This window comes from Myotis daubentonii, chromosome 9 (assembly GCF_963259705.1).
Source record: "Myotis daubentonii chromosome 9, mMyoDau2.1, whole genome shotgun sequence".
Lineage (NCBI taxonomy): Eukaryota > Metazoa > Chordata > Mammalia > Chiroptera > Vespertilionidae > Myotis > Myotis daubentonii.
This window is the reverse complement of record NC_081848.1, coordinates 1,356,931-1,384,479: the sequence shown is the minus strand read 5'-3', so window position 1 is coordinate 1,384,479 and position 27,549 is coordinate 1,356,931. Positions and strand designations below refer to the sequence as shown.

At 50.1% G+C, this 27,549-nt stretch overlaps 1 protein-coding gene across 1 annotated transcript in view; it reads left to right on the top strand.

The window, feature by feature from the left end:
- Positions 1-27,549, top strand: part of LOC132241701 (protein Daple-like) — a 118,171-nt gene that overhangs the window by 12,327 nt on the left and 78,295 nt on the right. Inside the window, 10 exon segments of the mRNA XM_059710629.1 lie at positions 2,476-2,613; positions 4,161-4,346; positions 4,398-4,622; positions 5,111-5,355; positions 8,229-8,372; positions 10,578-10,674; positions 10,921-11,541; positions 13,171-13,316; positions 18,043-18,132; positions 19,840-20,078. Coding sequence (XP_059566612.1) covers positions 2,476-2,613; positions 4,161-4,346; positions 4,398-4,622; positions 5,111-5,355; positions 8,229-8,372; positions 10,578-10,674; positions 10,921-11,541; positions 13,171-13,316; positions 18,043-18,132; positions 19,840-20,078 — 2,131 coding nt within the window.

Here is a 27,549-nt window from a genome sequence, read left to right as displayed (position 1 = left end):
GTGCTCTGGGGACCTGGAGCCTCCACACAGGAGCCCGCGGCCCAAGCCTGGTGCTTTGAGGAAGACAGGAAATCATCTCAGCCCAGTGAGCTCTCAGAGTGGTTCTCAACCTTCCTAATGCCGCGACCCTTTAATACAGCTCCTCATGTTGTGGTGACCCCCAACCATAAAATCATGTTCATTGCTACTTCATAACTGTAGTTCTTCTACTGTTATGAATCGTAATGTAAATATCTGATATGCAGGATGTATTTTCATTGTGCGCGACCCACAGGTTGAGAACCGCTGCCCTAGGGGAAGGGAGGGCCTTCAGGGAAGGACAGGAGTGAGAGTTCCAGTTCCACGGCAAACAGAAGCAGAGAAAGATGGGGGTGTCCAGCGGGTGGGGGGTGCTGGGGGGGGCATGGGGCAATCACAGCTTTAGACAAGAAGCAGCCATGCCAGATATGCAAAGGTTGGACATAACATTCCTTTCACTGGGACAGATGGGGGGCAGCAGGGAGAAGGATTAACAGTAAGACAGGGAGGGGGGTGAACAAGGCAGGAGGTTGGGGGGCACACACCCCAGGCCCCGTCTGAGAGAGCAGGCCTGGGGTCGGCCCACTGCGGTGCATTCGGCTCTGCCGCATCCTCACTGTGGGGCTCTGGGCAGATCACTGGACTCCCTGGGCTGGTGTCCTTCTCTGAATGAGGGGGATTGACAGCTGTGCAGGGCCTTCCCCCTCAGGGCCAGCTCCAGAGCAGGCGCTGCCATCAGGGCAGATGCCTGCTTCCTGCTGAGCCCAGACCTGGTGCTAAGAAGTGAGGCAGTGATCAGGAAGGAGAAGAAAGGTGTTCTCACTTGTGAGAAAGACTCAGACACATAGCTCCTTGCAGCGCCTTTTGCTGTTGACCCTGGCTGGGTGGGGCTGCCCCGTCCTCGGGTCCCCATGTTGGGGCAGGGGGCTGGGTGTGCCCACAGGGTGCTGTGAGGGCACGGATATGAGCCCCACTGTGCCTGGCCCTCCCCCTCATGGGGAAGAAGCTGCCTGCCTGATACTTCCTAGGAGTCTGGAGACTGTGCCCAGACCTGTGAGATAAAGGCAGGGCGGCCTCGGCCCAGGAAAAGTAGGCAAAGCTGGCATTAGAGCAGCGATCCTTCCAGGAGTTTGTCAACCTGCCTGTACCAGGCCACCCCCAGCCCGGTGAATGGAGCCGGCTCTCGGTCCTGCTGCTCACTGGGTTGCAGGGTGTCTGAAGGTCCTGCCTCCAGAGGTTCTAGTCAGTGGCCTGAGGTCTCAGGTGTCTAAAAGCTCTGAGAGCCACCTGATCTGGATCGTGGGGCTCCTCTGTTTTAGCTTTAGAGCCATCATCCCAAACCAGCATCAGGGTCAAAAGTCAAATGCAGGCTCTTGGGCCCCAGCCTAGAATGACCATGTCAGAAGCTCTGAGGGTGGGAGGGGCCTGGCGCTCTCAGGAGGGGTCAGCTCTTGTTGTACCTGCTCCCTGCCAGGTGTGAGCTGAGCATGTCACCCTGACAGAAGCTGGCGCCAATGCCTGCTGCTTGCTGGCACTGTCAGTTAAGGACACCTGCTCACAGTCACATCGTTAGCAGGGAATGACCCTCTTCCCGTCCCCTGTGGTCATGAGTTTGTTGTCAGTGGGAAGGGACAGTAGCACGGGCCTCGCCTTGGAGTCGCACCTCAGGGCCCACCCTGAGTCTGAATCTGCATCCATCACGGTGTTCAGGTGTCAGGCACAGAGTGTGAGACGTGCGGGTCCAGGCAGTTCATGTTCAGGGAGTGGGCACTGGTGGTTCCCGCAGAAGACCTCGTGTCAGGCCGCTGATTGGGCAGTCGTCCAGGCAGGACGGAGCTGGTCTGGCCTGGGCAGCAGTGGGGTGTGGAGGGGGAGCCACATGGGGAATGAGGACAGGCCTTGGTGGTCCATTTACTTGGAGGGGAGAGGAGGGAGAGAGATAGCAGAGGACCCCTCAGAGCATCTGGATGAATAGGAATGTCACCAACTGGGTGAAGTCCCTGTAGGACATCCAGTGGTGGCTGCTGGCCCCAGGAATGTGGCCTGACCCTCAGGACAGTAGTGGACACGGCCTAAGACGGAAGCATTGAGAGTGAGCAGTGGAAAGCTGGGAGGGAAGCTGACCGATGGGTGTCCATGGCCTTTTTCTCTACCATGAGCTGGAAGTGTACACCATGGGCTGAGAGGTGATGGTCCAGCGTATGGGGAGCTCACTGCACAACTAGGCCTGACCTGGGCAGCGGCTCAGGGACGCCACCCAGGAGCCAGGCTTCTCCCTTCCTGCTCTGCAGTCTTGGCAGTGGCTGATGTACCTCCCCAGGAAGTGGGCAAGAAGGTTTCCCTTAAGAAAAGGCCTGATAAAGTGTTCCGTGGGGCTGACAGGTTTCGGGTTTGCTTTAAAACACAGTTCACTCCCTGAAACGGACTTTTACATGGGCTGGGTCTTTGGCTCCACAGATTGAAGACTGGCAAGTCCAGATGGAAAGAGAAAAGCAGACCAGCCGGGATCTGGCGACTCTCTGTGAGGAGCTGGTGGAGGAGAGAGAACAGCTGCTCCGTGACATCGAGACCCTGAAGGCTGAGGAAGCCCAGGAGGTAGGCCCTCCAGCGCCATGCCTCCCCTGGCGCCCCTGCCTGCAAGAGGGAGAGTCCAGGACCATAGGCTGTCCTGGGAATCCAGCAGTGATTCGCGGGTTACCAGTCTCTTCCCTCAGCTGCAGGTCACACCAGCAATTCCAGCCACAGCAGGGGCGCGGGGACAGATATTGCTTCCCAGGGACACTGGCAATCTTTTTGTTTTTTCAATCTATTTTTTATTTATTTCAGAGGGGAAGGGAGAAGGAGAGAGGGATAAAAACATCAATGATGAGAGAGAATCATTGATCGGCTGCCTCCTGCATGCCACCTACTGGGATTGAACCAGCAACCTGAACATGTGCCCTGACCGGTAATCGAACCGTGACCTCCTGGTTCATAGGTTGATGCTCAAGCATTGACCCACACTGGCTGGAGATCACTGGCCATCTTGTTTATGATTGTCATGACTTGGGGGAGGAGAGGGGAGGTGCTCCTGGCTGTGCTCCAGGCTGTGGTGGGAGAGGCCAGAATGCTGCTAAATGTCCTGCAGCTCATGGGACAGCCCGTAGGACAAAGATCCCCCTTCAAATGTCCAGCTTCACACTCAGAGCCCTGGATAACCTCCAGGGTTGACCCGCCTCACCCCACAGGAAGTCCTAGGGTAGGCAGCCCAGTGCTGGGGCAGCGGCTCAGGGACGCCACCCAGAAACCAGGCTTCTCTCTTCCTGCTCTGCCAGTCTTGGCAGTGGCTGTTGTACCTCACCAAGAAGTGGGCAGGAAGAATGTGGAGTGTGAAGAGACAGAGGGAAGGCCTCCCGGGATCCTCTGTGGACATCTCATTGGCCACACCTGACATATGACTAACCCTAGCTGCAAGGGAGGCTGGGTATCAGGTACTTGAGTTCTTCAGCCTTTCTAGAATTGCAGAAAAGGGGCTTGGGGAGGTGCTGTGTAGACTTAAGAGGCATGCATCTACCCTCCCCCAATATGGCTTCCAGTCTAGGAGGTGGAACGACAGGTGACTTGAGACGTGTGCTATTGAGGGAATATACGTGGGTCCAGGGAGAGTCTTATTAGGTGGAGGACATTTAGAATCATGGTGCAGGGCTTCCCTGAGGAGCTGTCAATCACACTGAGCCCTGGAGGATGAGAAGGAGCCAGTGATGCTGGAGGCCGCGGGTGGAGGCAGGTGAGCATTCACAGCAGAGGGAAGATCATGTGCAATGTCTGCAGGGGAGAGTGGCGTGAGGGGCGGCCACAGAGGTGGGCGGTCAGCTCTCGAGCCACTCTGAACCAGGGTAAAAAGCACCAAGGAAATCACTTTCATTGCTTTAAGAGAAGATGTGTTTTTTGTTTCTAAGTCATTTGGCTTCTGTGAAAGTGTTTAGACTGGAACTGTCTGGGTGGGGATCTCCGTGCCTTCACCTTCTGTCCATATCAGGCCTTTGGGAAATGTTAGGACGTCCTTTGGGTCCATGATGAAATGGGCATTCCAGGCCTACACTTTAGGTCTCCAATTTGGACCGAAATCACGCCTGTGTCATTTCCATTGTGTTTTCCTGCAGTTCAAGGATCTTAAACAACTGGTGCGTTCGCTGCGGGAGAGTTCACAGACCAGCAGCAAGGCCCGCATGAAGGGCCAGAAGACTGAGAAAAAAGTGCTCCTCCAGACGGTGACGGACACCAAAAGGAAAGTGACCATGATGGAGTGGGAGCGGCTGCAGCTGTGCCGGGACCTGGAGCAGGTGAAGGCACAGGCGGTGCAGGCACAGGAGCTGGAGCACAGGAAGGTGCGGGTGAAGGAGCACGTGGTGCGGGCGCAGAAGCTGGAGCAGGAGCTGCATCGCCTGCAGGAGGAGATCGAGAAGCTGGCCATGGAGGTCAGCGCCCTGACGACGGCCCCTCAGAAGGTCCACGCCCTCAAGCGGGAGAGCCCGGACCTGTTGCTGGAGAACCAGAGGCTGCAGACGTCTCTGGACACCCTGCAGCCCGAGGGCCTGGAGCAGGACAAGCAGCTGGACACCAGGGTAATTCTGGCCTCAGAATGAGTTAGGACGGATTCCTCCCGGTCACCTTTCTGGTGGCTTGAATGCGGTTGGATGGGTGTTGTGTAAATATCGGAGAAATGGGTTGGTAGTGCTGTTCAGGTTCTCTGTGTCCTCAGTGATTTTCCATGCACTTTTCAAAGTGGCCAGAGAGGGTACCCAAGGAGCTTATCCAGAGAAAGGGCACAAATTGCCAAGAAAGGTCACATGTGCAGAGAGGGGCCCAGGACTAAGCTGAGGCCCATCGGGCACTCCGTTTCTGCCATGGGCCTTCCCAGAGCAGCTCCTTGAGTGCAGGGAGAACTGTCCTCAGCACGGCTGGGTGCTGCCTCTCCTGAGGGTGCTGCTATTTTGGTGTCGACACTTGACCTGCTCTTGGCCCCTCACTCCGTGTGGGGACGTGGGGATCCGGAGTCTGTGGTCCCCCTGGGCCTGCACCTGGTGAGGCATCATCCCCTTCTCCCTCCCAGCAGGTGGAAAATTCCACTCTGAGCTCCCAGAGCGCCTCGCTCACTGCGCTCACAGAGCAGAACACGCAGCTCCAGCACCAGCAGCTGGCGGCAGCCCACAAGGCCCTGCAGCAGGAACACGCGTGCCTGGGCGTGCTCCACGAGCGCCTGACTAGGGAGCACGAGGCCCTTCTGGACAAGTACCGCCGCCAGAAGACACTGCTGAGTCGGACCCTGAAGCTGGAGAGCAAGGCTCTCAGTGACAGGTGGGTGCCTGCGGCTGGGGGTGACGGACAGGCTCCCCGGGCTCCTGTCCCCCCTTCACTCTGGCCCCTCATGTTTCCTCTGGTCCCGCTGCTTCACAGTGAAGAGAAGTAAATCCACCTTCACCCTCAGCGATGTGGAGTTGGTGTGGCTGGAGACTGAGGGGCAGGAGGGTCCCCCAGGGGAGAAGGGTGTGCCCACTAATCCCGGCTCAGGGAAACCAGGTGTCAGCATTGGGGTCCCAGCTCCTGGGGGATTCCTACCCCCTCTTCCTTTCCTCTCCAAACCAAGGACCAGGAGGAGAAGTCACCACAGCTGCCAATTTTCAGGGGCGTGCCTTATCTAGCTCCCCAGGCCTTTTCCCTGTCCAAGTCTCAAAGTCTGCACTTCTGATTTTCTTTTTTTACTTTTAATTTTGGAAAGTTTTGAATATATGGATGTGTACAGACTAGTATAGTGAAAACCCCGTGTTCCCCTCACCTGAAGCAGCATTACCAATACCCTGCCATTCTCATGTCACCTTTACCTCTGACTCTCCATATACCTTTTTAAGGTAAAATTGATGTACCTTAAATGCATAAATCTTAACTTTGCACTTTTTCAAAATCAGGGCTTTGTGTGCATGTTGTCAGCCAACTTCGTCTGAGCTCCTGCCAGGCAGATCCCTGATTACAATGACCCCAGCAGGTGCACCGGGACCCAGAGCCTGGGGGAAGTGAGATGTACAGAGAACTCCAATGTGGTGGGGGAGAGAGGGAGAGATGCGCTAAAGAGAGGCTCTCCCACACTTGGAGCAGCCCAGGAGGGAGCTGTCCACTTCCTGTGCTTGTGAGTTGTCCCTGCTGAGTTCTTCCCAGGCCTCTGCCTCAGCAAGATGCTAGGCAAAGGCCGGGGCTCCCTGGGAGCAGCTGAGGTGCAGGGATTTGGCATCACAGGGACCAGGAGGGCACTGAGTCTGCAGAGCCTGCAGAGGGCGCCTGCTGCTGCATGAACTTGGGGGAGATGACATACATTTACACACTCACCCAGTGCTTCCTGTGGACTCTCCCCAGAGCCTTCCACCCCTTTCTCCACCCAGATGCCCATCCTTCGGGGGTGCCAAGATGTCTGCTCCTATCAGACTCTCATTTCTTCCAGCCAGAATGAGCATCTTCTGCCTCTTGGCATCTCCATCTCTGCCTCCTCCGCACCCATCCTGTGTTCACGAGATGCTTAGTGAGCACCCACTGGGCGCCTGGTGCTGTCTAACATGGTTTGAATGCACCCAGCTGACTACTGATGGGAGCCTCCTGTGGTGCCCACCCCTCACCAGGTGCTGCGGGCCCTACCCTCAATGATAACCGTGTGGATATATTCTTATGGCTGTTAACATGGGAAGGTTTGTACAGGTGGCATTTGCCTGGTCTGAGGGAGGAGTTCATTGCTCTGCCTATGACTCCTTGCTTGGTGGACCTACTGTGTGATTCAGTGGTTTTTGCTGGTTGGACAGATACCTGGAGGCCCTTGGTGTGTCTGCAGCAGGGCTGCAGGTTAGAGGTGGAGGTGCCTGGAACACAGGCAGGGGGCTCTGTATTCATTTCACCTGACACTTGACTGAGACACTCGCTCCTTCCTTCCCCTGGTGCACATGCACTGGGTGTCAAGCCTCGTACCCGGGATTCAGTGGGGAGAAGCACTCGCAGTTTCTGCCCTGCAGGAGGGTGGTTATTGATGGTTGCGATATGCTTGATCCTGTGCTTTTCCAAGACACAACAGGGAAGCAGGAGGTGGGGACCCTAATGGTCCATAGCCCTGTTTGTCAAACCTGGATGAGAAAGATCGCCGCCCTGTGTGCCCAGCAGAGCCATCACCCCCACCTTCCATTTCCCATGTCTGGGCAGCCTCCACTTGTGGCTAAAGGCCACAGGAAGGAATGTTTGTCTTCCAACAGCCGACCAAGCAGGTGTGTGTGTGTCTGAGTCCGCACAAGTCTTGGCTCCAGGCAGATGGTACAAGTACAGCTGATATGGGGTGGGCTTGGATGGAGGGCTGCAGGCAGGGGCTGAAAGCCTGGAACTTGGGTGGACTCTGTCAGCCTGTCTCTGGGTGTGGACACCTCAGGAAGGGGGTCTGGAAAGGGTTTTGCCTGCCTGGGGAAGATTGAAAGGTGATGACTCAGTCTCCACCTTGGACCTGGGGAGGCCCCTGAGTCACCTGAACAGGGAAGGTTCCTGCAGGAGGAGGAACAGCCTGGGGCTGGTCAGGGGCTCCCTCTTGTGCTCTGCTGCCCTCCGGAGAGGCTGTGTGGGACCCTCTGCAGACTGAGACAGGAAGGAAATAAAAGCCCGAGCTGAGGGGGAGGCTGTGGGAGAGCAAGGGCAAGGGCTGGACTGGGGGTGCCTTGAGGAGCCATGAGGGTGTGCAGTTGCCCATGATGGCTGCTTGGGCCCCACCAGGCAAGACTCTGGCCCCCAAGATGCCTGGATCAGAGCAAGAAGAGTCGTGTTCCTGAGCTGGGGCGGAGGGCTCACCCAGGGCCCATTGAGGGGGATCAGCTGTTATGGGCGGTGGAATTCTGCTGTGTTTGCAGTGGTTTCTTTGAGAAGGGCGTGGAGTTCATAAAACAGTGGTTTTGTTCCCAGTGGGATGAAGGAGGGAGGCTGCTTTGACAGGGACTGGAAGGGACCATGGAGACACGTCGGGTGGGAGGAGGGAGGACTTGCCTCCTGTGCTGGAGGAGACCCCCGGAGGTGGCCCAGTGACTGTCCCCTCTCTCTGTCCAGCCCTGTCCCACGCGGATCCCCCTCTCCCTCAGCTCTGCAGAGAGAAGCCGCTCACCCAGGCTTTGAGGTCTCCCTGGGTGTCCATTCCTAGCGGGTGTGTTTCCCTTCAACAGATACAAGGACCAGCTCCAACATAAGGTGGCGCTGGAGCAGCTGGGGACGCTCTTGACCACCGAGCGGGAGGCTCTGCAGCAGGAGCAGAGGACGAGCACCATGGCCGCCGAGGAGAACCAGAGGCTGCAGCGAGAGCTGGACAGGTAGCCACCAGGCCCCCTGCAGCGCCTCTGCCGGGATGTCATTCAGACCCACTCACTCAGCACCCGCTGAGCTGAGCTCAAGTGAGACCCCTGGTGATGGTGCATTTTTACCAGCCCTGCCCTGGAAGCCCCTGGTGGGAACAAGGTAAAGGGGCCTCCAGCTGGTGGCTGGAAGGAAGGACTCGGCAGCTGGGATGGGGCATTGTCTCGGTTTGGACAGTCTCCCCTCCCACAGTTATGATGCTGATGACTGTCGGGCAGGGGTACCTGCATCCTCTCACACCAGCGATCCCATGAGGGAGGGGGCGTGGTCCTCAGCATTCACGCATTCCCATTTGTGAATTCACCTCCTGGCTGAAATGCACTGGTGACCCCCAAATCAGTGCCCGTGGCCTGTCATGGACGTGCCCAGAGTGGGAGATACTGGAGTTGCCTGATGTGCACATTTGCAGCTGAGGTTGAACAAGGCCTTTGACCCCAGACTTGTTTCAGCTCTCACCTACCAGCGTCCTCTTCATGGGCCACTGAGTGCCATGGTGTTCTATTTTGTGTGCTTTGGAGGCGATTTTGCTGTTTGAAATGGCCCCCAAATGGAGTGTTGAAGTGCTGTCTAGTGTTCCCAAGTGCAAGGCTGCGCTGGGCCTCACGGGGAATATTCGAGTGGCACACAAGGGTCATTCGGGCCCAGGTATGGTGCTGTTGGCTCTGAGTGTATTACACGAGGCGTCTTTATGTCTTGATGAGCTGACAAAATGTGACCAGAGATTCCCAGGAACCGGTGGGAATAGTTTCAGTACTCACTAATTCAGGGTTCACGTGGTTGGGCAGAACATTATACTGTGAATCACAAGAATTGACTGAGCTATTGTTATCCTTTAAGAAATCCACAGCAACAGAGGAGGAAACAGGCTCAGGGAGATTAAACAACTTGTTCAAGGTCAATGCTCCTAGTTAGTGACACAGGCAGGATTCGAATCCAAGTCTTGCCTCAACCCAGAGGCGTGACCATATGAACCCTTCCTTCCTACAGCCCTGAGTAAACTCAGCTGCCTGCAGTGGCCGGGCAGGTCCAGCAGGTGGGGAAGGAGAGTCAGCAATAGACCAGGCCCTGGTGGAGAATACAGCCCAGCTATAGAGGCTGTCAGCTGGGGGGCTGCCAGGTCTTCCTTCTGTATGTTTGTTGTTGTTTTTTTTTTGTTCGTTTGTTTGTTTTTTTGTAGTTTTTTTTCCCTGAGAAGAAGATATCTGAATGTTGATGGGTACCTTAAAAGATATCTGAATGTTGATGGGTACCTTAAAAGTTTGGAATGCTGATACAGTAATTATTTTTTTGTTTTGTTTGTGTTTTTTATTAAATCTGCTTTTTTGGGCAGGACAGAGGAATGGGAGGACCTGGAGACATATTTGAGGCCAGGGACCCTTAAACCTAACCCGCGAGTATTCACAGGACCACAATGGCGAATCTTTTTATCTTGTTCTGTTTCTTCTTTATGTTATTTTATTTTTTTTAGTTGTCTTTATTGGAGAGACATCAATTAATAAAATCATACACACTTTAAAATGAAATAAAATAGAATAAAATAAGTAAATGTTAGAAAAAAATTAAAAAGTTGTGTGGGCCAAACTTCACACACCTGTGTTCACATTGAGTCCATGAGCCTCTGGTCATATGATCTTTTTTAGTATAGTCTACCCCAAGGAATCCCAGGTAATGATGATGATGATGATGATGATGATGATGATTTAAGTGGATATAGGTAACACTCCAGAATCTTCTATTTTATTTATCTCAGTAGTTGAAATTAGAAAGGGGCTTGGAATTGGGGAGAAGAGCAGGACATAGACATAGAGTCTTAGAGCAGTAATGTTCTGATTCAGTGTTTAAATGTTTGAATCAAAGAACCCTTTTTCCAAGTAGGCAGATGTGCCAAAGCCTCAGATAGAAAGGACTTTAACAGGGATGCTCTGTTGCCGTGGTGTCCGAGCCTGCCTGTCGTTCTACCCCAGCTGGCAGTGGGGCACCTGGGGTAGCCTCCTCGAACCCCAATGAACAGAGTTTGAAAACCGCTGATTTTGTTCAACCCTTCATTAACACATGAAAACAACTGAGGCCCAGAGAGGTTGCAGTTTTGATTAAGGTTGCACAACTGGGACAGTGCCTGGGAGTGCGCCTCAGCCCTTGGCCTTGTGTCTCTCTACCCCTAGGGCCAATTCCCTGCACCAGCAGCTGAAAGGGGAGCAGGAGGAGCTGCAGACCCACACTAAGAAGCTGCAGACCTCCCTGAACAACACCCAGCTGCAGGTGAACTGCTGGCAGGCCCAGTGCAACTGCCTGAGGAAGGAGCAGGAAGAGCTGCTCACAGACAACAAGGAGCTGCAAACCTCCCTTCATGAAAGGCAGCTGGAGGTAAACCACTGGCAGGCCCGGTATGATGGGCTGAAGGGGGAGCAAGAGGATATGCACACACTCACCAAGGAGCTGCAGACCCACGCCAGTGAGCTGCAAACCTCCCTTCATGAAAGGGAGCTGGAGGTGAACCACTGGCAGGCCCAGTGTGAGGGGCTGAAGGCGGAGCTAGAGGAGCTGTATGCTCTCAACAAGGAGCTGCAGGCCGACGCCAATGAGCTGCTCACAGAATACAAGGAGCTGCTCACAGACAACAAGGAGCTGCAACTGTCCCTGAATGACACGCAGCGGGAAGTGAACAGCTGGCAGGCCCGGTACGAGGAGCTGAAGGGGCAGCAGGAGGAGCTGCAGACTCACAGCAAGAAGCTGCAAACCTCCCTGGACAACACGCAGCTGGAGGTGAACCACTGGCAGGCCCAGTATGAGGGGCTGAAGGCAGAGCAAGAGGAGCTGTACGCCCTCAACAAGGAGCTGTACACCCTCACCAAGGTGCTGTATGCCCTCACCAAGGAGCTGCTCACAGACAACAAGGAGCTGCAACTGTCCCTGAATGACACGCAGCAGGAAGTGAACAGCTGGCAGGGCCGGTATGAGGAGCTGAAGGGGGAGCAGGACGAGCTGCTCACAGACAACAAGAAGCTGCGAACCTCCCTGAACGACACGCAGCTGCAGGTGAACTGCTGGCAGAACCAGTGCAACTGGCTGAGGGAGGAGCTCCAGAGCACGGACATCTCGCTGACCGAGCTGGACAACCGCTGCCAGGTGAGGCCTGGGGCTGGAGGGCCTCAGGACCCTGGGTGGGCCTGTTCCCTGGGCTGACGCCGTGGGCTCAGCCAGGTGGGAATGGGTCCTCATTGGCATCTCTGCTCAAAGGGTGTGTGTGAATGTCACTCAGAGGCACAGAGGAAGCCAGAGGCAGTTGACTGGGACGAACACCATGACTGGCAGGGGTGTGCTACAGAACACCTTTCACCTGATCTTTGCTTTTTGTCGGGGAGGTGCATGGAAGCATCCAAGTACCGTTTCATCTCCATCCTCTCGACTGAGCACTCTGCTCTCTATGTCATCTCATTTAATTCTCACAATGATCTTGTGAGCTGGGGTTCCCATCCTTGTCCCTCTGAAGTAGCGGGTTGGAACCCCGTTTGTCTGAAGCCAAAGCTTGGGACTTTCCTGCTACACCAACCGCGATGATATTCTAGAGCAGGAGCTGGCCAGCCTCAGCCCAAAATTCAGGTCCAGCTTCATGCCTGTTTGTGTACAGACAACTTTCTAGTAGCCATATTCAAAAAGTAAGAGGAATCAGGTGGGATTAATGTAGGGGTCTGTTTTATTTAACCCTTATATCTAAAATATCACATGTAACCCCAAAAGCTTATTAATGAGATTTTTTAAAATAATATGATTTTTTATTGATTTTTTGAGAGAAACATCCATCAGCTGCCTCCTGCATGCCCTCTACTGGGGAGTGGAGCCAGTAACCCAGGCATGTGCCTTGATCAGTGTGGGGCGCAGCTACAGTGTTTGGACAGGTTCAAGCCTTGGACTGATGAAAGGGCACAGTCCTCTCATTGCGACGTGCAAGGCCCAGCTTGGAGGGCAGAGCCTTCCCAGCACAATTATAGCCAACAGCTACAGTGGTAAGCTTGAACCTGTGGTCCGAACACGTGGCCCCACATGCCTGAGTGATAGAGTTCATGTGCATGTAGTTGAGTAGGACTGAAACCCACGAGAATGTTGTCAACATCTTGATCACGCCCTTCCTTTGCCTCGTGGCATCTGCTATAAAATAAAGACACGGCTTGTGGACGCTGGCGCTGTCTCTATGTCAGAGGAGCAGCATCCCACTGAGACCCAGCTTTCATTCTCTTGCTGTCTTTTCTTAATCCTTCACTGACCCCTCTCAGGGTCACTGAACCAGGCTGAGCTGGCCTGGCACATAAGGCAGCCTGGGGCTGAGTATGCCATGGCCGTGCCGGCTCACCACAAATCAGAAATTACACTGGTGATTTCTTAGTGAATGGGACACTCAACCTACTGAGAAACACACACACCGGGCAGCTTATTAATGAGATACTTTACATTATTTTTAATTGTTATTAAGTCCTCAGAACCTATTATATATTTTGCACTTATGGCTCAGCTCAGACTGGCTGCGTTTTCAGTGCTCAGCAGTCACACGTGGCCAGTGGCTGCCTGATTGGACGGTGCAGCGGCAGAAGGCTTGGCCATCCCCATGGCATTGGCCGTATTGGTCATGCCAGCTGACGTAGATCATACCAAAATGACTATCTTTGTGCACGTGGCCTTTTTCTCCTTTTGGATGTCGATTCCCAGCAGTGGAATCACGGGAGCGTGTGGTGTTTGAGACATTGTCCATCTGTGTTTTAGCTGGTCTCCCGCCTCAAGGGCAACTTGGAGGGAGAAAACCGTCACCTGCAGAGCCAAATCCAAAGGCTGAAAGAGCAGAACCAGAGGCTTCTCCAGGAGGACGTGGAGGACAAGGACCAGCACCAGGAGGAGCAGCAGCAGTACGTGTGAGGGGTGTGGGCTGACGGACGCCCGTCAACAGAGGGGCCGTGGCTTCCAGCTCCACGACTAGACCGCACCATTCTGGGCAGCAGAGAACCCCTGGGTGCATTGGTGTCCCAGGCAAGGGGACGGACCATCCTACCAGCACATCCTTCTCTCGTTTTCCCGGGAATGGTTCTAGATTTCTGCACATAGGGGTGGTTGGCTTTGTTGGCTTTTCAGAGACACTGCCCCCTGCCAGACACTTCTTAATCTTCTTTTGGGATCAAGTTCACGTTGAAAAATACAACAGTGATGAAGAGAGGCTCCTAGGGAAGGACTTCAGATCACAGGCTGAGTCCTTTCTGCGTCGGTTTTTCCCTTAATGGGCTGCAGAGTGGGTTGTTGGTGCGCAGTGGCTGTCCTCCCTCTGCGGACATTGTGTTTGACAACAGGCCTGGCCCTGCAAAGTGCACAGAACCAGTTACCTGGTCTCCATGAACCAGTAGGAGTGATGGGATGTGAGCAGAGCTATGTGCACACAGACGTTGAGGAGCACCATGGAGGTAGAAGGAAGCATAGTGGTAGGAGTTGGGGTTCTGCTGCTGACATGGATGGGAAGAAGGCTGGCCAGTGTATGTGTGGGGGGGATAGGGGCAAGAAGGTGGGGCAAGAAGGAAGGCTGGGGGAGGCAGTGCTCAGCTGTGGAAGGCTTCCATGCCTGGCTAATGAGTCGGATTCACTGGGAATTGGGTGATTAAGGGATGCTGGTGTACAGGGCCTAGGAAGCTGCCAGAAATGAGGGCAGGAGGAAGAGCCTTGGTGCTGGAAACCTTGTGGTTTGGAAGTCAAGTCATCTGAGATGCATCTTGTGGGTCCAGGGTGGTCTTCACCCCTCGGGGCTGTGCTGCTGGGACTGTCCTTCCTTGTGATCGGGAATGGCTGGCCAGTGTGGGACAGAGGGACATGGCCACAGTGACCACTGGGGCACTGTCCCAGCTCCCCGGGGTGACGATTCTGCTCACTGTTCTCCCGGATTCGTCTGCTCATCTACAGGGGGCTCAACACCTACCAAGGATGGTTGACATGGAAAACCTCACTGTACTTTTGGGGTAGAAGTGAGAGTTTGTACCCTGAAGTGGGCTCTCTATAACGCAGCAGCTAAAAATTACCAGCAGAGCTTGGGCAGGTGCAAACTAGAAGAGTAGGGACCTGGTATCCTGGGGGATGATCTGATGACGGTTTTGCATTAGAAAGTGTCTGTAGGAGGTCAGAGAGTGGGCAGGCTTCCTGAGCCTGCTCCAAGCGGAGTCTTCCCCAGCCCTGAGATAGCTGGGCCATGAGTTTGTGGGGCTAAGGGACAGCTGTGGGAACACAATAACACAGACTAGAAGAGCAGAGTCCGAAATGAGGGCGCTGGGAGCAGAGCAGGTCTGTGGCCAGGGACCCAGTGGTTTGCAAGCGATCACTTCTCGCGGGTGCTCACTTTGCGGTGAACTCGCGGGAAAGCCCTTGGATTAGGGGGCCTGGGCACCTTCTTGACTGAAGGAGCCTGAGCAGCTGCCTGGATGCCGAGGACTCATTTTCAAGCAGGGAAAGCTGGGGTCTGAGATGTCAAGGCCACATGGGTGAGGAGAGGCAGGAACTGGACAGGCGCCGGCGGCCCAGTGGGGGGCGCTGTATAGCGAGCACTGCGTGCATGGCTCCTGGACCAGTGATGGCGTACCTTTAGAGCTCGGCGTGTCAGCATTTTGAAAAACCCTAACTTTACTCTGGTGCTGTGTCACATGTAGAAATTTTTTTTAATTAAATCTTTATTGTTCAGATTATTACATTTGTTCCTCTTTTTCCCCCCCATAACTCCCCTCCTCCCAGTTCCTGCCCCACCCTCCGCCCTCACTCCCCACCCACTGTCCTCATCCATAGGTGCACGATTTTTGTCCAGTCTCTTCCCGCATCTCCCACACCACTTTCCCCCCCAAGAATAGTCAGTCCATTCCCTTTCTATGTCCCTGATTCTATTATAATCACCAGTTCATTCTGTTCATCAGATTATTTATTCACTTGATTCTTAGATTCACTTGTTGATAGATGCATATTTGTTGTTCATAATTTGTATCTTTACCTTTTTCTTCCTCTTCCTCTTCTTAAAGGATACCTTTCAGCATTTCATATAATCCTGGTTTGGTGCTGATGAACTCCTTTAGCTTTTCCTTATCTGTGAAGCTCTTTATCTGACCTTCAATTCTGAATGATAGCTTTGCTGGATAAAGTAATCTTGGTTGTAGGTTCTTGGTATTCATCACTTTGAATATTTCTTGCCACTCCCTTCTGGCCTGCAAAGTTTCTGTTGAGAAATCAGCTGACAGTCGTATGGGTATTCCCTTGTAGGTAACTGAGTTTCTTTCTCTTGCTGTTTTTAAGATTCTCTCTTTATCTTTTGCTCTTGGCATTTTAATTATGATGTGTCTTGGTGTGGTCTCTTTGGATTCCTTTTGTTTGGGGTTCTCCGCGCTTCTTGGACCTGTAAGTCTATTTCTTTCACCAGGTAGGGGAAGTTTTCTGTCATTATTTCTTCAAATAGGTTTTCAATATCTTGCTCTCTCTAATCTTCTGGAACCCCTATAATTCTGATGTTGGTACGCTTGAAGCTGTCCCAGAGGCTCCTTACACTATCCTCGCATTTTTGGATTCTTTTTTCATTTTGCTTTTCCGGTTGGGTGTTTTTTGCTTCCTCTCATTTCAAATCATTGACTTGATTCTTGCGCTCCTCTGGTCTGCTGTCGGGAGTCTGTATAATATTCGTTATTTCAGTCCGTGTATGCTTAATTTCTAGTTGATTCCCCAATATAACATCGAGGGTCTCATTAGTTTTCTTGTAGATCTCATTAAGTTTATCGGCGGCTTCTAAACAGTTCTTGAGAGACCTTAAAAGTGTGGTTCTGAACTCTATATCTTCCATTGACAATTTTGTCCTGTTTCTTTGTCTCCGCATTTTGTTATGCTTCCTTGGTGCACCCCCTAGTGGTCTTTGTTCGCAGTCTTATAGTTAAACCTTGATTGTTGTAGCTAATACCAGGGAGAGTTTGACCTCCAGGCCAAGTGGCTATGAGAATCAGCTGTGTCAGCAGTGAGAGAACTTCTGTCCTCTAGGGAGGTGCTAATCTAGCCTTTGCCTGAGGCTATCCGGCAAATGCCTCTGTGCAGGGCTTGGGCAGGGCGGGTCGCACAGGATCAACAGGGTGGGCCGGAGAGAGCAATTATGGGGGCTCTCAGTCCTGTCCCCAGGGGCTCTGCCTCTCTGAGTCCCAGCACCTGCTGCAAAGCTGGGAGAGAAAGCTGCACTCGCTCTGACTGAAGCCAGACAGTCCCGCTTCTCCCGTTTGAGTCTGGGTCCCTAAAGACTCGCCTGTATCTGGAGCTCAGAGTCTGCGACTCCCTCCCGATTGAAAACAACAACCGCGCCCTCCACCACCAGCGGGCTCCACGCACTCCGCACCTCAGAATTTGACTTCAGCACTGCGCCTCCTCTGAGTGTCCGTATGCGTTTCTCTTTCCTCCTAGTTGTAGGACTTCCACTCAGCCAGCGTTCCTGTGGTTCTGGGTGATGTCAGTTCCGTCTTTTAGTTTCACTTTTGAAGTAGTTGTTCAAAGCAGCAAACTCCGGCATTAACCTATGCCGCCATCTTGGTTCTCCCACATGTAGAAATTTTTTGATATTTACAACCATAGTAAAACAAAGACTTATATTCTTGATATTTATTTCATATATTTGAATGCCATTTAACAAAGAAAAATCAACCAAAAAATGAGTTCGCGTGTCACCTCTGACACGCGTGTCATAGGTTCGCCATCACTGTCCTAGACAGACAACAGGAAAGCATGCCATGCCCTCTGCTTCAGGAAGGCCAGGCTCCCTCTCCCAGGAGCAGGGGTGCCCTCTGGCAGCCCAAGGTTTAAGAGGTGTCTCTCTGGTCCTTTCTGTGTTTTTAAAAATGTGAACTGACTTCCCACGTTTAGGAATTAAGAGATTGTGCTTCAGAGCTGGGGCTTCTGGATCCTTCGGGAAAAGCAGTCAGAAGCTCCACCACATGGAGAGCGGCGCTTCGTTTGCAGGCCCCGCGTTAGGTCCCAGGTGGCACCAAGCGCTCAGCCTCGCCATAGCCCCCACTCCACCCTCAGGTCCTCCCAGGCCGCTTTGCTCCTGATCTTCTCTGTCTGGCTCCCAAAAGGCTTTGAGTTTGCTTCACTAGAAGTGTTAGCAGAAGCCCAACATTGGAGTGGGCCCAGGTCGGAGGTCTGACTTTGCTAAACTGACCTTTTTAATCTGATGTGCGTCTAAGTCACCGAGGGCAGACGCCTCTCCACACTAAAGGTATCGTTGGGCTGCACCCGCAGGAGCTAGCCTAGCCCTGGGTCTGACCCAAGTGCCCAACGTCCTGAGCTGACATGGCAGGAACCCTCGGGGTTTCCTAGCTTGAGTGTCAGATGGTTCGGGGTCTCTCTCCTGAGGTGATGTCCAGCCTGACCCTAGGTGTTCAGCTGTCTCCTCGACGTGTTAGGCTCCTGGACCCACGTCACATGCTTCCATCCCCGTATTCCCAACTCAGGGGTCATGGTGGTCATGAGCACCGTGATGTCTGAGTCCCAGAAACACACTGGCTCCTTCTGGGCCAGGTCCCAGGCAGGGTGATGCGTCAATTTATGTGTTTTATTTTAAAAAACAGACTGTTTTTCTCTCTCCTCTGTTAGAGACAAATTCAATGCCTTACAGAGACAAAATGAAAAACTGGAAGAAAAAAGCATGGCTCAGCACAAGTTCCATGATCCAGCGCCAAAGAAGTGAGTTGATTTAAGCGTCAGTAGCTTACACCCAGGACAGAAAGCTTGCTTTTTCACGAGTGGGGGAAGCTGTAGCACCTAGAGCAGCGGCCAGTTTGTTGGGCCCGTACCTTCCGCTGTATGGCAGGTCCCTGTGTGCAGGTCCATCCCAGCATGGAAAGAATTTAGAGTTTCTTTCAGTCCCGCCCTCAGTTCTCAGGGTTATCCTATGAGGGATGGTGAATGCTGCTGGCCAGGAGCCTGTTTAAGGGCAGAGTCTGTGCTTTTAGAGCCACTAAAGCAGGCATATCAGCTTTTGTCTCAAGATTGCCGGACCTAGAAAATCATGCTTCTGTTTTGGGAAGGAAGCTTGGGGCGGATACCTGGACCAGCACCCCTGTCTTCAAGCACAGGAACCTTTTGTTCTGCCCTCCATTCCTCTGGGTTCACTGGACCCCCCCAGGGCAGGTTCACAAACACATTCCCTTCCCCGGAGAGCAGCAGCCCGGTGGTGGGCCGATTTGACCCCCAAGACTGCCAGCCTCCATCCAGCAGGGCTTCCCCCTGGGCCCGGGCCTGAGCCCAGAAGCAGGGCCTTCCCATTGTCCTGTCCCAGCCCAGGCTTGAGGTCAAATCACCATGAGTCCCGCATGGCCTCTCTGTAGAAATCACAAAATTTCAGAACCTCCGCCTGACCCTTCTGTCGACAGGGAAATTGAGGCACCGATGAGGAAATTGAGTGGCTTGTGTAAGCACAGTGCTGTTTCATGGCAGAGCCAGGACCAGAACCCAGCTGTGGTCCTTGTTACATTAGAATGCTTCATTTCCTGTTAGCTGCAGTGAATTACCTTTTACATTCACTATTTTCATTTATTTAGTTTTTTTTCCTATCCTCACCCGAGGATATATTTCCCATTGAGATTTAGAGAGAGTAGGGGTGGGAGGAAGGGAAAGGGGAAATGAGAGAGGGAGACAGGGTAGGAGGGAGGGAGGGAGAGAGAGAGAGAGAGAGATAGAGAGAGAGAAGGAGAGAGAGAGAGAGACATCTATGTGAGAGAGACACATCAATTGGTGTCCATCTTCATACACCTTGACCGGGGCCGGGGATCAAACCTGCAACCCAGGTATGTGCCCTTGTTGGGGGATCAAACCCACCACCCATCAGTGCTCAGGCCGACGCTCAACCACCAGGCAACACCACCCAGGGCTCACTGTTTTTAATTCAAACGGCCCACTCTCCTGCCCTCTTCCCCTCACCCAGATTCCTCAATGACGAGAATGGGCAGAGTATGCCAGCCAATTTCATGTATTATTACACCTAGCAGAAAATGAGGAGGTCCCTGACTCTTTCTGAAAATGGCGTTTTGGTGGAATTTTGCCAACCAGCATGATTAGGTCAGCACGGCACCACTTCCTGCCCTTGGCACAGTAATCAAGAGCTGAGAGCTGGGTGTGAAGTTCTGTTTTCCCGAGGGGCTAGTGTGGGTTCCTGCCATTTGAAGGCCTCCACCACCCCTGGGTCTGTGCAGATTAACTGCACATTGTGTGCCACCTCCTGAGCCCCAGGGGGGATGAGCATGGTGATGGAAACGAGCACCCTCATTCTGAACCAAATTAAGCGCCACCTTCTCAGGCTGGTGATGGAAATCCCAGCTTGAGTAGGGCACCCAGACACCTGCTGGAGGGGCAGTGAGGCTTGGTTGTGTCCTAAAAACCTACTTCTTACAGGAAAAAGCACTGGATTGGAGCCAAAGTCTTAGTCAAACTCATCAAACTAAAGAAAGGGGGATCCAGAGAATGGCCAAAGTCAACCCCACAGAGGCCTCCCTGGCCGCTGGGGTCCTCAGACCAGGCCTCGCCCAGTACTTCTCAGCCTCTTCAATCGCAGCTGGAACCCCTCAAGGCCACCCCATGCTGCTCAAAGGTGACAGAAGAGCAAGACACCTGCAGGGGGCCCAGGGGAAAAGGTAGGAAGGGCTTACCTGGCTGCAGGCGGGAAGTGAAGGGGGGAGGATCTCAGGTCTCCCTCAGGGATGGGAGAACCAAGGAGACTGCGTGCTAGGTGTGTACATGTGTGTGTGTGTGTGTGTGTGTGTGTGTGTGTGTGTGTGTGTGTGTGTAGGAGCCTGAAGGGGGCATGCTACACACACCACATCTGTCTCCTTTGGTATGTGAACGCCCAAGTAGGAAATATAAACCCCCGTCAGTGTGGCTGCATGTTCTCCCAGAACAATTCAGGTCCTTCAGCATGAGGAGCCTCACAAATCATGGACACTGTGGTAGGGACTCGAATATCCAGAACTGATCTCCGCACAGTTCCTGCAGAGATAGCTCCACAGTGGATGTTTCCTCCAGGCCACTTCTGTAGGGAGATCCCCGGTGCATTTAACACGTGATGGACAGCTGCAAGGTCTTCAGCGAGGCCTCCTGTGGCTCTGATCTTCCTGTCACTGTGACAAGCGGGTCCAGTTTTCTTCTCTGACTTGATCTGGCCTTGAGTCCTGCCACCACGGTGTGCACTGCACCTCATCATTCAGGGTTGTCATGTGGAATTCCCAGAGCTTTTGAAGTGGATTCCTACTTGCATGTGCTGTATGTATTTCATCGAATCTAAGAGGCTGTCAGACAAGGGTGCTCACATAAGAAGAAGATAAATGGGTTGTGGCAGTGACGATTTTGTCACAGTTGCCACCTGGTCGACAGTGACTGTGAGACAGGCTCGAAGCTGCATCCTGATTTCAGAGATGTTAAGGTTTGGGAGAGGGGGAAAGTGCATCTTACTTGCCTTAAACATGGCTTAGTTTTCAATTTACTTTTAAATATCATGTTCTACATGACTTACCTATAAACCTGCCAAACGTGCACCCTGAGCATTTAAATTTTATGAAGGACACCAGGACTTCCTGAAGACCAACCCAGGCCTGAGACTCATGCCCTTTCAGGGGCAGCTGTGACAGCACCAGGGCCCCTGACAAGCCGCCTCTTGAGTGTGACCTGTGCACACGCCTTTCTGGGTGACATTCACCACTTCGGGACCTGGTGTGTCCCTCGAAACTCAAAAAACACAATGTGTACATGCATCCATACTAGTGTTTGGGGACTAATGCTTGCATTCCAAGTCTTTACAGGAGGTGAATTAGGTAAAATCCTCACATGCAGGGAAATGATAACAAACTTATTAACATTTATCTAGAGGTATCTGTTGCCTCTGGTTTTCATACAGGATACATAATTTTTTTCACACTCACGCCTCCCCTTGTGTTATTGTCTAAGTTGAGTTAATTAATGATAATCAGCCGAATCGACTTAGCAACCCTTTCAGAGAAAAGATGCTTGACTGCCCAGGCTGTTTTTTCTCAGTGGTTAGAGCATCATCTCTCATATCACAGAGTCCAGGGTTCGATTCTGTTCAAGGGCAAGTACCTGGGTTTCAAGCTCAATGCCTGGCCCGGTCAAGGTGTGTGGGTGGCACCCAATCAATGTGTCTCTCTCACAAAGATGTTTTTCTCTCTGACTCTGTGCCTCCCTTCCACTCTCTGAAAAAAATATCCTCAGGTGAGGATTAACAAAACAAAAAAAATAGGAGAAGTAAGATGGCTGTTGACAGGACTGCAGGCTTCTAGATAGTGTGAGAGTGAGAGAACGAAAGGAGAGTGCATGGAGTATCAGTATTTGTGAGTGAGGGACAGCTATACTCCAAGGGACTGTTGGGACTGGCGGACTGGCCGCCCATGATTGGGCAGACTCTACAGCAGCTGAAATCTCTTCTGGAGTGGCCAGCTCTGCTGTAGAGACCAAGCCATCTTGTAGGGGAGATGGCTGTGATTAGAGACGGACTGTGATCAGAACCCCAGTCTTACCTTCAACTGGGGAGATCTCGGATGCTTCCTGGGACTTTAAAACCAAGACTTCCAGGGACCAGTTATCTCAGCTGCGAATCTAGGAATGCCAGAACTCCAACCTCCCCGACCACGGGCACCTGGCAGGTTTTCTCTGAGGGAGACAAATGTGCGAACTCACGGACAAGCCCTGTGCCTTGTCACAGAGCAGAAGGAACAGCTGAATCAAAGAGCACTCACCTGGAACTGGCAAAGTAAACACAGCTGGCATTGCCTGAAGAAAGTCAGTGCAGGAGACAGAGAGCTACATAACCAGAAGCACTGAGAGGAGAGATCATGGGGAGACAAAGAAACAGCCCGCATACAAAAGAAAGGCGGACTAACCAGAAAAGGAAGGAAATGAAATGAAGGCAAGCAGTATGACAGAGAAAGAATTCAGAGAAGTGGTCATAAGGTCACTTAAAAGGATGGAAGACACATTCAACAATATGTGTAGGAACCAAGAAGAAATGAAGAAGAAGCAAGAAGAAATGAAAAAATGACATCGCTGCAATAAAGAACTCAATAGAAAGCATCAACAGTACACTAGAAGAAGCGGAGGACCACATCAGTGTGCTAGAAGACAAGATAGGAAAAATACCCAAGCAGAGCAGCATCTATACAAGAAACTTAAAAAACAGGATGAGAGCCTAAGGGAACTTTGGGACAACACAAAAAGAAACAACATTCGCGTAATAGGGGTGCCAGGAGAAGAGGAAACTGAACAAGGAATAGAAAATCTGTTTGAAGAAATAATGACAGAAAACTTCCCTGATATCAGTAAGAAAAAGCTCACACAGTCCCAAACAAGATGAACCCCAAAAGATTGATAACAAGACACATTATAATTAAATTGGCAAACACCAACTACAAAGTAAGAATCTTAAAGGCTGCCAGAGAGAGACAGAAAGTTACCTACAAAGGATCTGCCATCAGACTATTGACTAATTTCCCAACAGAAACACATCGGCCAGAAGGGAATGGAATGAAATATACAAAGTCATGCAAAGAAAGGGTCTGAATCCAAGAATACTGTATCCAGCAAGGCTATCAATTAAAATTGAGGGTGAAATCAGGATCTTTACAGACAAAAAAAGGACTAAGGGTGTTTATTACCCCCAAACCAACAATGCAAGAAATGCTAAAGGGTGTGCTATAAAAAGAAGAAATAGGAAGGGAAGAAGGAACACAGGCATAAAGAATAAAAATGGTGACAAACAAGTACCTTTAAATGTAAATGGATCAAATGCCCCAATCAAAAGACATAGGGTAGCTGAGTGGATAAGAAAACATGACCCATATATCTCCTGTCTACAGGAAACTCATCTTAGAACAAAGAACTCACACAGACTGATGGTGAAAGGTTGGAAAAGGTTTTTTCAGACGAATGGAAATGAAAAAAAAAAAAGCTGGGGTAGCAATACTTATATCAGACAAATTAGATCTCAAAGTGAAGGCCATAACAAGAGATAAGGAAGGCCACTTCATAATACTAAAGGGAGCAATTCAACAAGAAGATATAACTCTCATAATCATAGAGGCTCTCAATAGAGGAGCACCCAAATACATAACAAAACTTCTGGAGGATATCAAGGGAGATATTGACAGGAATACAGTCATAGTAGGGGACTTTAGTACCCCACTAACACCACTGGACAAATCCCCTAAACAAAAAGTCAGCAAAGAATCAGCAATCCTAAATGACTCACTAGATCAGATGGAATTGACATCTTCAAAACATTACACCCCAAAGCCACAGAATATACATTCTTCTCAAGTGCACATGGATCATTTTCAAAGATAGACCACATATTGGGGCACAGGTAAAGTTTTTTTTCAAATTCAAGAAGATAGAATTCATATCAAGCATCTTCTCAGATCACAATGGCAAAAAAGTAGAAATCAACTCAAAAAAACCATTAAAAAATCAAAACCTGGAGGCTAAATAGAATGCTTTTTAGTAATGATTGGGTTACCAAAGAGATCAAAGAAGAAGTAAAAAGCATCATGGCAACAAATGACAATGAAAACACAACATCCAAAATCTATAGGACACAGTGAAAGCAGTCTTGAGGGGGACGTTCATAGCTTTGCAGGCCTATCTCAAAAAAACAAGAAAAAATGGTAATAAATTATCTAACCCTACAACTCAAAGAATTAGATGGAGAGCAACAAGAAAATCCCAGTGTAAGCAGAAAGAAGCTAATAATAAAGATCAGCATGGAGATAAGTGACATAGAGACCAAAAAAACAATAATAAAGTTCAACAAAACCAAAAGCTAGTTCTTTGAAAGGATAAACAAGATTGATGAACCTCTGGCCGGGCTCACCAAGAAGATAAGAGAGAGAGCCCAAATAAAATTAGAAATGAAAGAAATGAGGTAACAACCAATCCCACAGAAATACAAATGATTATGAAAAAGTACTTTGAACAACTCTATTCCAACAAAGTGGGCTACCTAGATGAAATAGACATATTCTTTGAAAAATACAAGCTCCCAAAACTCAATCAAGAAGAATCAAAAAACCTGAATAGGCCAATGACTCCCGAATAAATTGAAGCAGTGAGCAAAAATCTTCCAGCAAACAAAAGCCCTGGTCAAGATGGCTTTACAGGGGTGTTCTACCAAGCATTCAAAGAACTTCAACCTGTCTTCCACAGACTATTTCAAAAAATTTAAGAGGAAGGCACACTTCCAAGCTCTTCCTATGAAGCAAGCATTACCCTAATTCCAAAACCTGATAAAGACACCACAAAAAAGAGAACTACAGGCCAATATCCTTGATGAACATAGATGCAAAAATCCTCAACAAAATTCTAGCAAATCGAATTGAGCATTACATTATAAAGATCATACACCATGACGAAGTTGGATTTATTCCGAGGATGCAAGGATGGTACAATATCCACAAATAAATAAATGTGATACATCACATAAACAAACTGAGAGACAAAAATCACATAATCATATCAATCAATGCAGAAAAAGCATTTGCCAAAATCCAACACCCTTTCTTGATAAAAGCTCTCAGCAAAGTGGGAATAAAGGGACCATACCTCAACATAATAAAAGCCTTAAATGACAAACCTGCAGCCAACATCAAACTCAATGGGCAAAAACTAAACTCATTTCCCCTACAAATGGGAAGAAGACAGGGATGCTCACTCTCACCACTCCTGTTTGAAATAGTACTGGAAGTGCTAGCCATAGTGATCAGACAAGAAAAGGAAATAAAAGGCATCCAATTGGAAAAGAAGAAGTAAAACTGTCCTTATTAGCAGATGACATGTTACTATATATAAAAAACCCCAAAGACTCCATTAAAAAACTACTGGACCTAATAAGTGAAGTTGATAAAGTAGCAGGATATAAAGTTAACACCCAGAAATCTATGGCCTTTTTATACACTAATAATGAACTCACAGAAAGAGAAGCGAAAAAAAAAACAATCCCATTTACCATTTCACCAAAAAAAAAAAAAATTAAGATACTTAGGAATAAACTTAACTGAGGACATAAAAGACCTGTACTCAGAAAACAACACAACATTGAAAAAAAGAGATAGAGGAAGATATGAACAAATGGAAGAATATACCATGTTCATGGATTGGTAGAATCAACATCATTAAAATGCCCCTACTACCCAAAGCAATCTATAAATTCAATGCAATCACCATTAAAATACCAATGGCACACTTCAGAGATCTAGAACAAACTCTCCAAAAATTCATCTGGAATAAAAAAAGACCCCAAATAGCTGCAGCGATCTTGAGAGAGAACAATGTAGGAGGGATCACAATACCAGATAGCAAGCTATACTACAAATCCACTGTTCTCAAAACTGCCTGGTACTGGCACCAGAACAAACATAAAGACCAGTGGAACAGAACAGAGAACCCAGAAATCAACACAAGCCAGCATGCTCAATTAATGTTTGACAAAGGAGGCAAGAGCATACAATGGAGACAAGAGAATCCCTTCAATAAATGGTGTTGGGAAAACTGGACAGATACTTGCAAAAAAATGAAAATAGACCACCAACTTCCACCATACACAAAAGTAAACTCAAAATGGATAAAGGACTTTAAGATAGGAAACCATAAAAATCTTAGAAGAAGCAATAGACAGCAAAATAGCAGACATTTGTGGTAGCAATATCTTTACCGATACAGCACCTAGGGCAATAGAAACTAAAGAGAAAATAAACAAATGGGACTACATCAAAATAAAAAGCTTCTGCATAGCAAACACACACACACACACACACACACACACACACACACACACACACACAAAACTATCAATAGAACAACATGAAAGCCCACTGCATGGGAGAAAGTATTTGCCAATGTTATCACCGATAATGGTTTAATCTCCAACATCTACAGGGAACTCATACAGCTTAACAAAAGGAAGATAAACAATCCAATAAAAAGTGGACAAAGTACCTGAATAGACACTTTTCAGAAGGAGATATTCAGAAACCAAGAGACATATGAAAACATGCTCCAAGTCACTAATCATCAGAGAGATGCAAATTCAAACGACAATGCGGTATCATCTCACACCTGTCAGAATGGCTATCATCAACAGTTCAACAAAGGACAAATGCTGGCGAGGATGTGGAGAAAAAGGAACACTCGTGCACTGCTGGTGGGAATGCAGACTGGTGCAGCCACTGTGGATAACAGTATGGAGTTTCCTCAAAACGTTAAAAAGGGAACTCCCATTTGACCCAGTGATCCCACTTCTAGGAATATATCCCAAGAAACCAAAACCACCAACCAGAAAGGATACATGTACCCCTATGTTCATAGCAGCACAATTTACCATAGCTAAGATTTAGAAACAGCCTAAATTCCCATCAGCAGATGAATGGATTAGAAAACTGTGGTACATCTGCACAATGGAATACTATGCTGCTGTAAAAAAAAAAAAAAAAAGAGGAGTTCTTACCATTTGCAACAGTGTGGATGGACCTGGAGAGCATTATGCTAAGTGAAATAAGCCAGTCAATGAAAGAAAAATACCACATGATCTCACTCATTTATGGATAATAAAGAGCATTATAAACTGGTGAACAAAAATAGATACAGAGGCAGAGCAGCATGGAACAGACTGTCAAACTACAGCAGGAAGGCTGGGGAGGGTTGGTGGGGGAGGTAAGGGATCAACGGAAGGACTTGTATGCATGCATATAAGCATAAACAATGGACTCAAGAAACTGGGGGGTAGGGTAGGCCAGGGGAAGGTCAATGGGGAAAAAAGGAAACATGTAGTACTCTTTGTAATACTTTAAGCCAGTGGTCGGCAAACTGCGGATCTGCGGGCCGCAGCTCACGAGCCACATGTTGCTCTTTGGCCCCTTGGGTGTGGCTCTTCCACAAAATACCGGCTCTTTCACAAAATAACCGACTTCTGTGCATGGGCCACAAAGTCTCAATCGCACTGTATGTGCATGCCCGCACGTGGTGTTTTGTGGAGGAGGCACACTCGGGGGCTGGAGGGGAAGGGCAGGGAGCTGCATGTGGCTCGAGAGCCTCGGTTTGCCGACCATG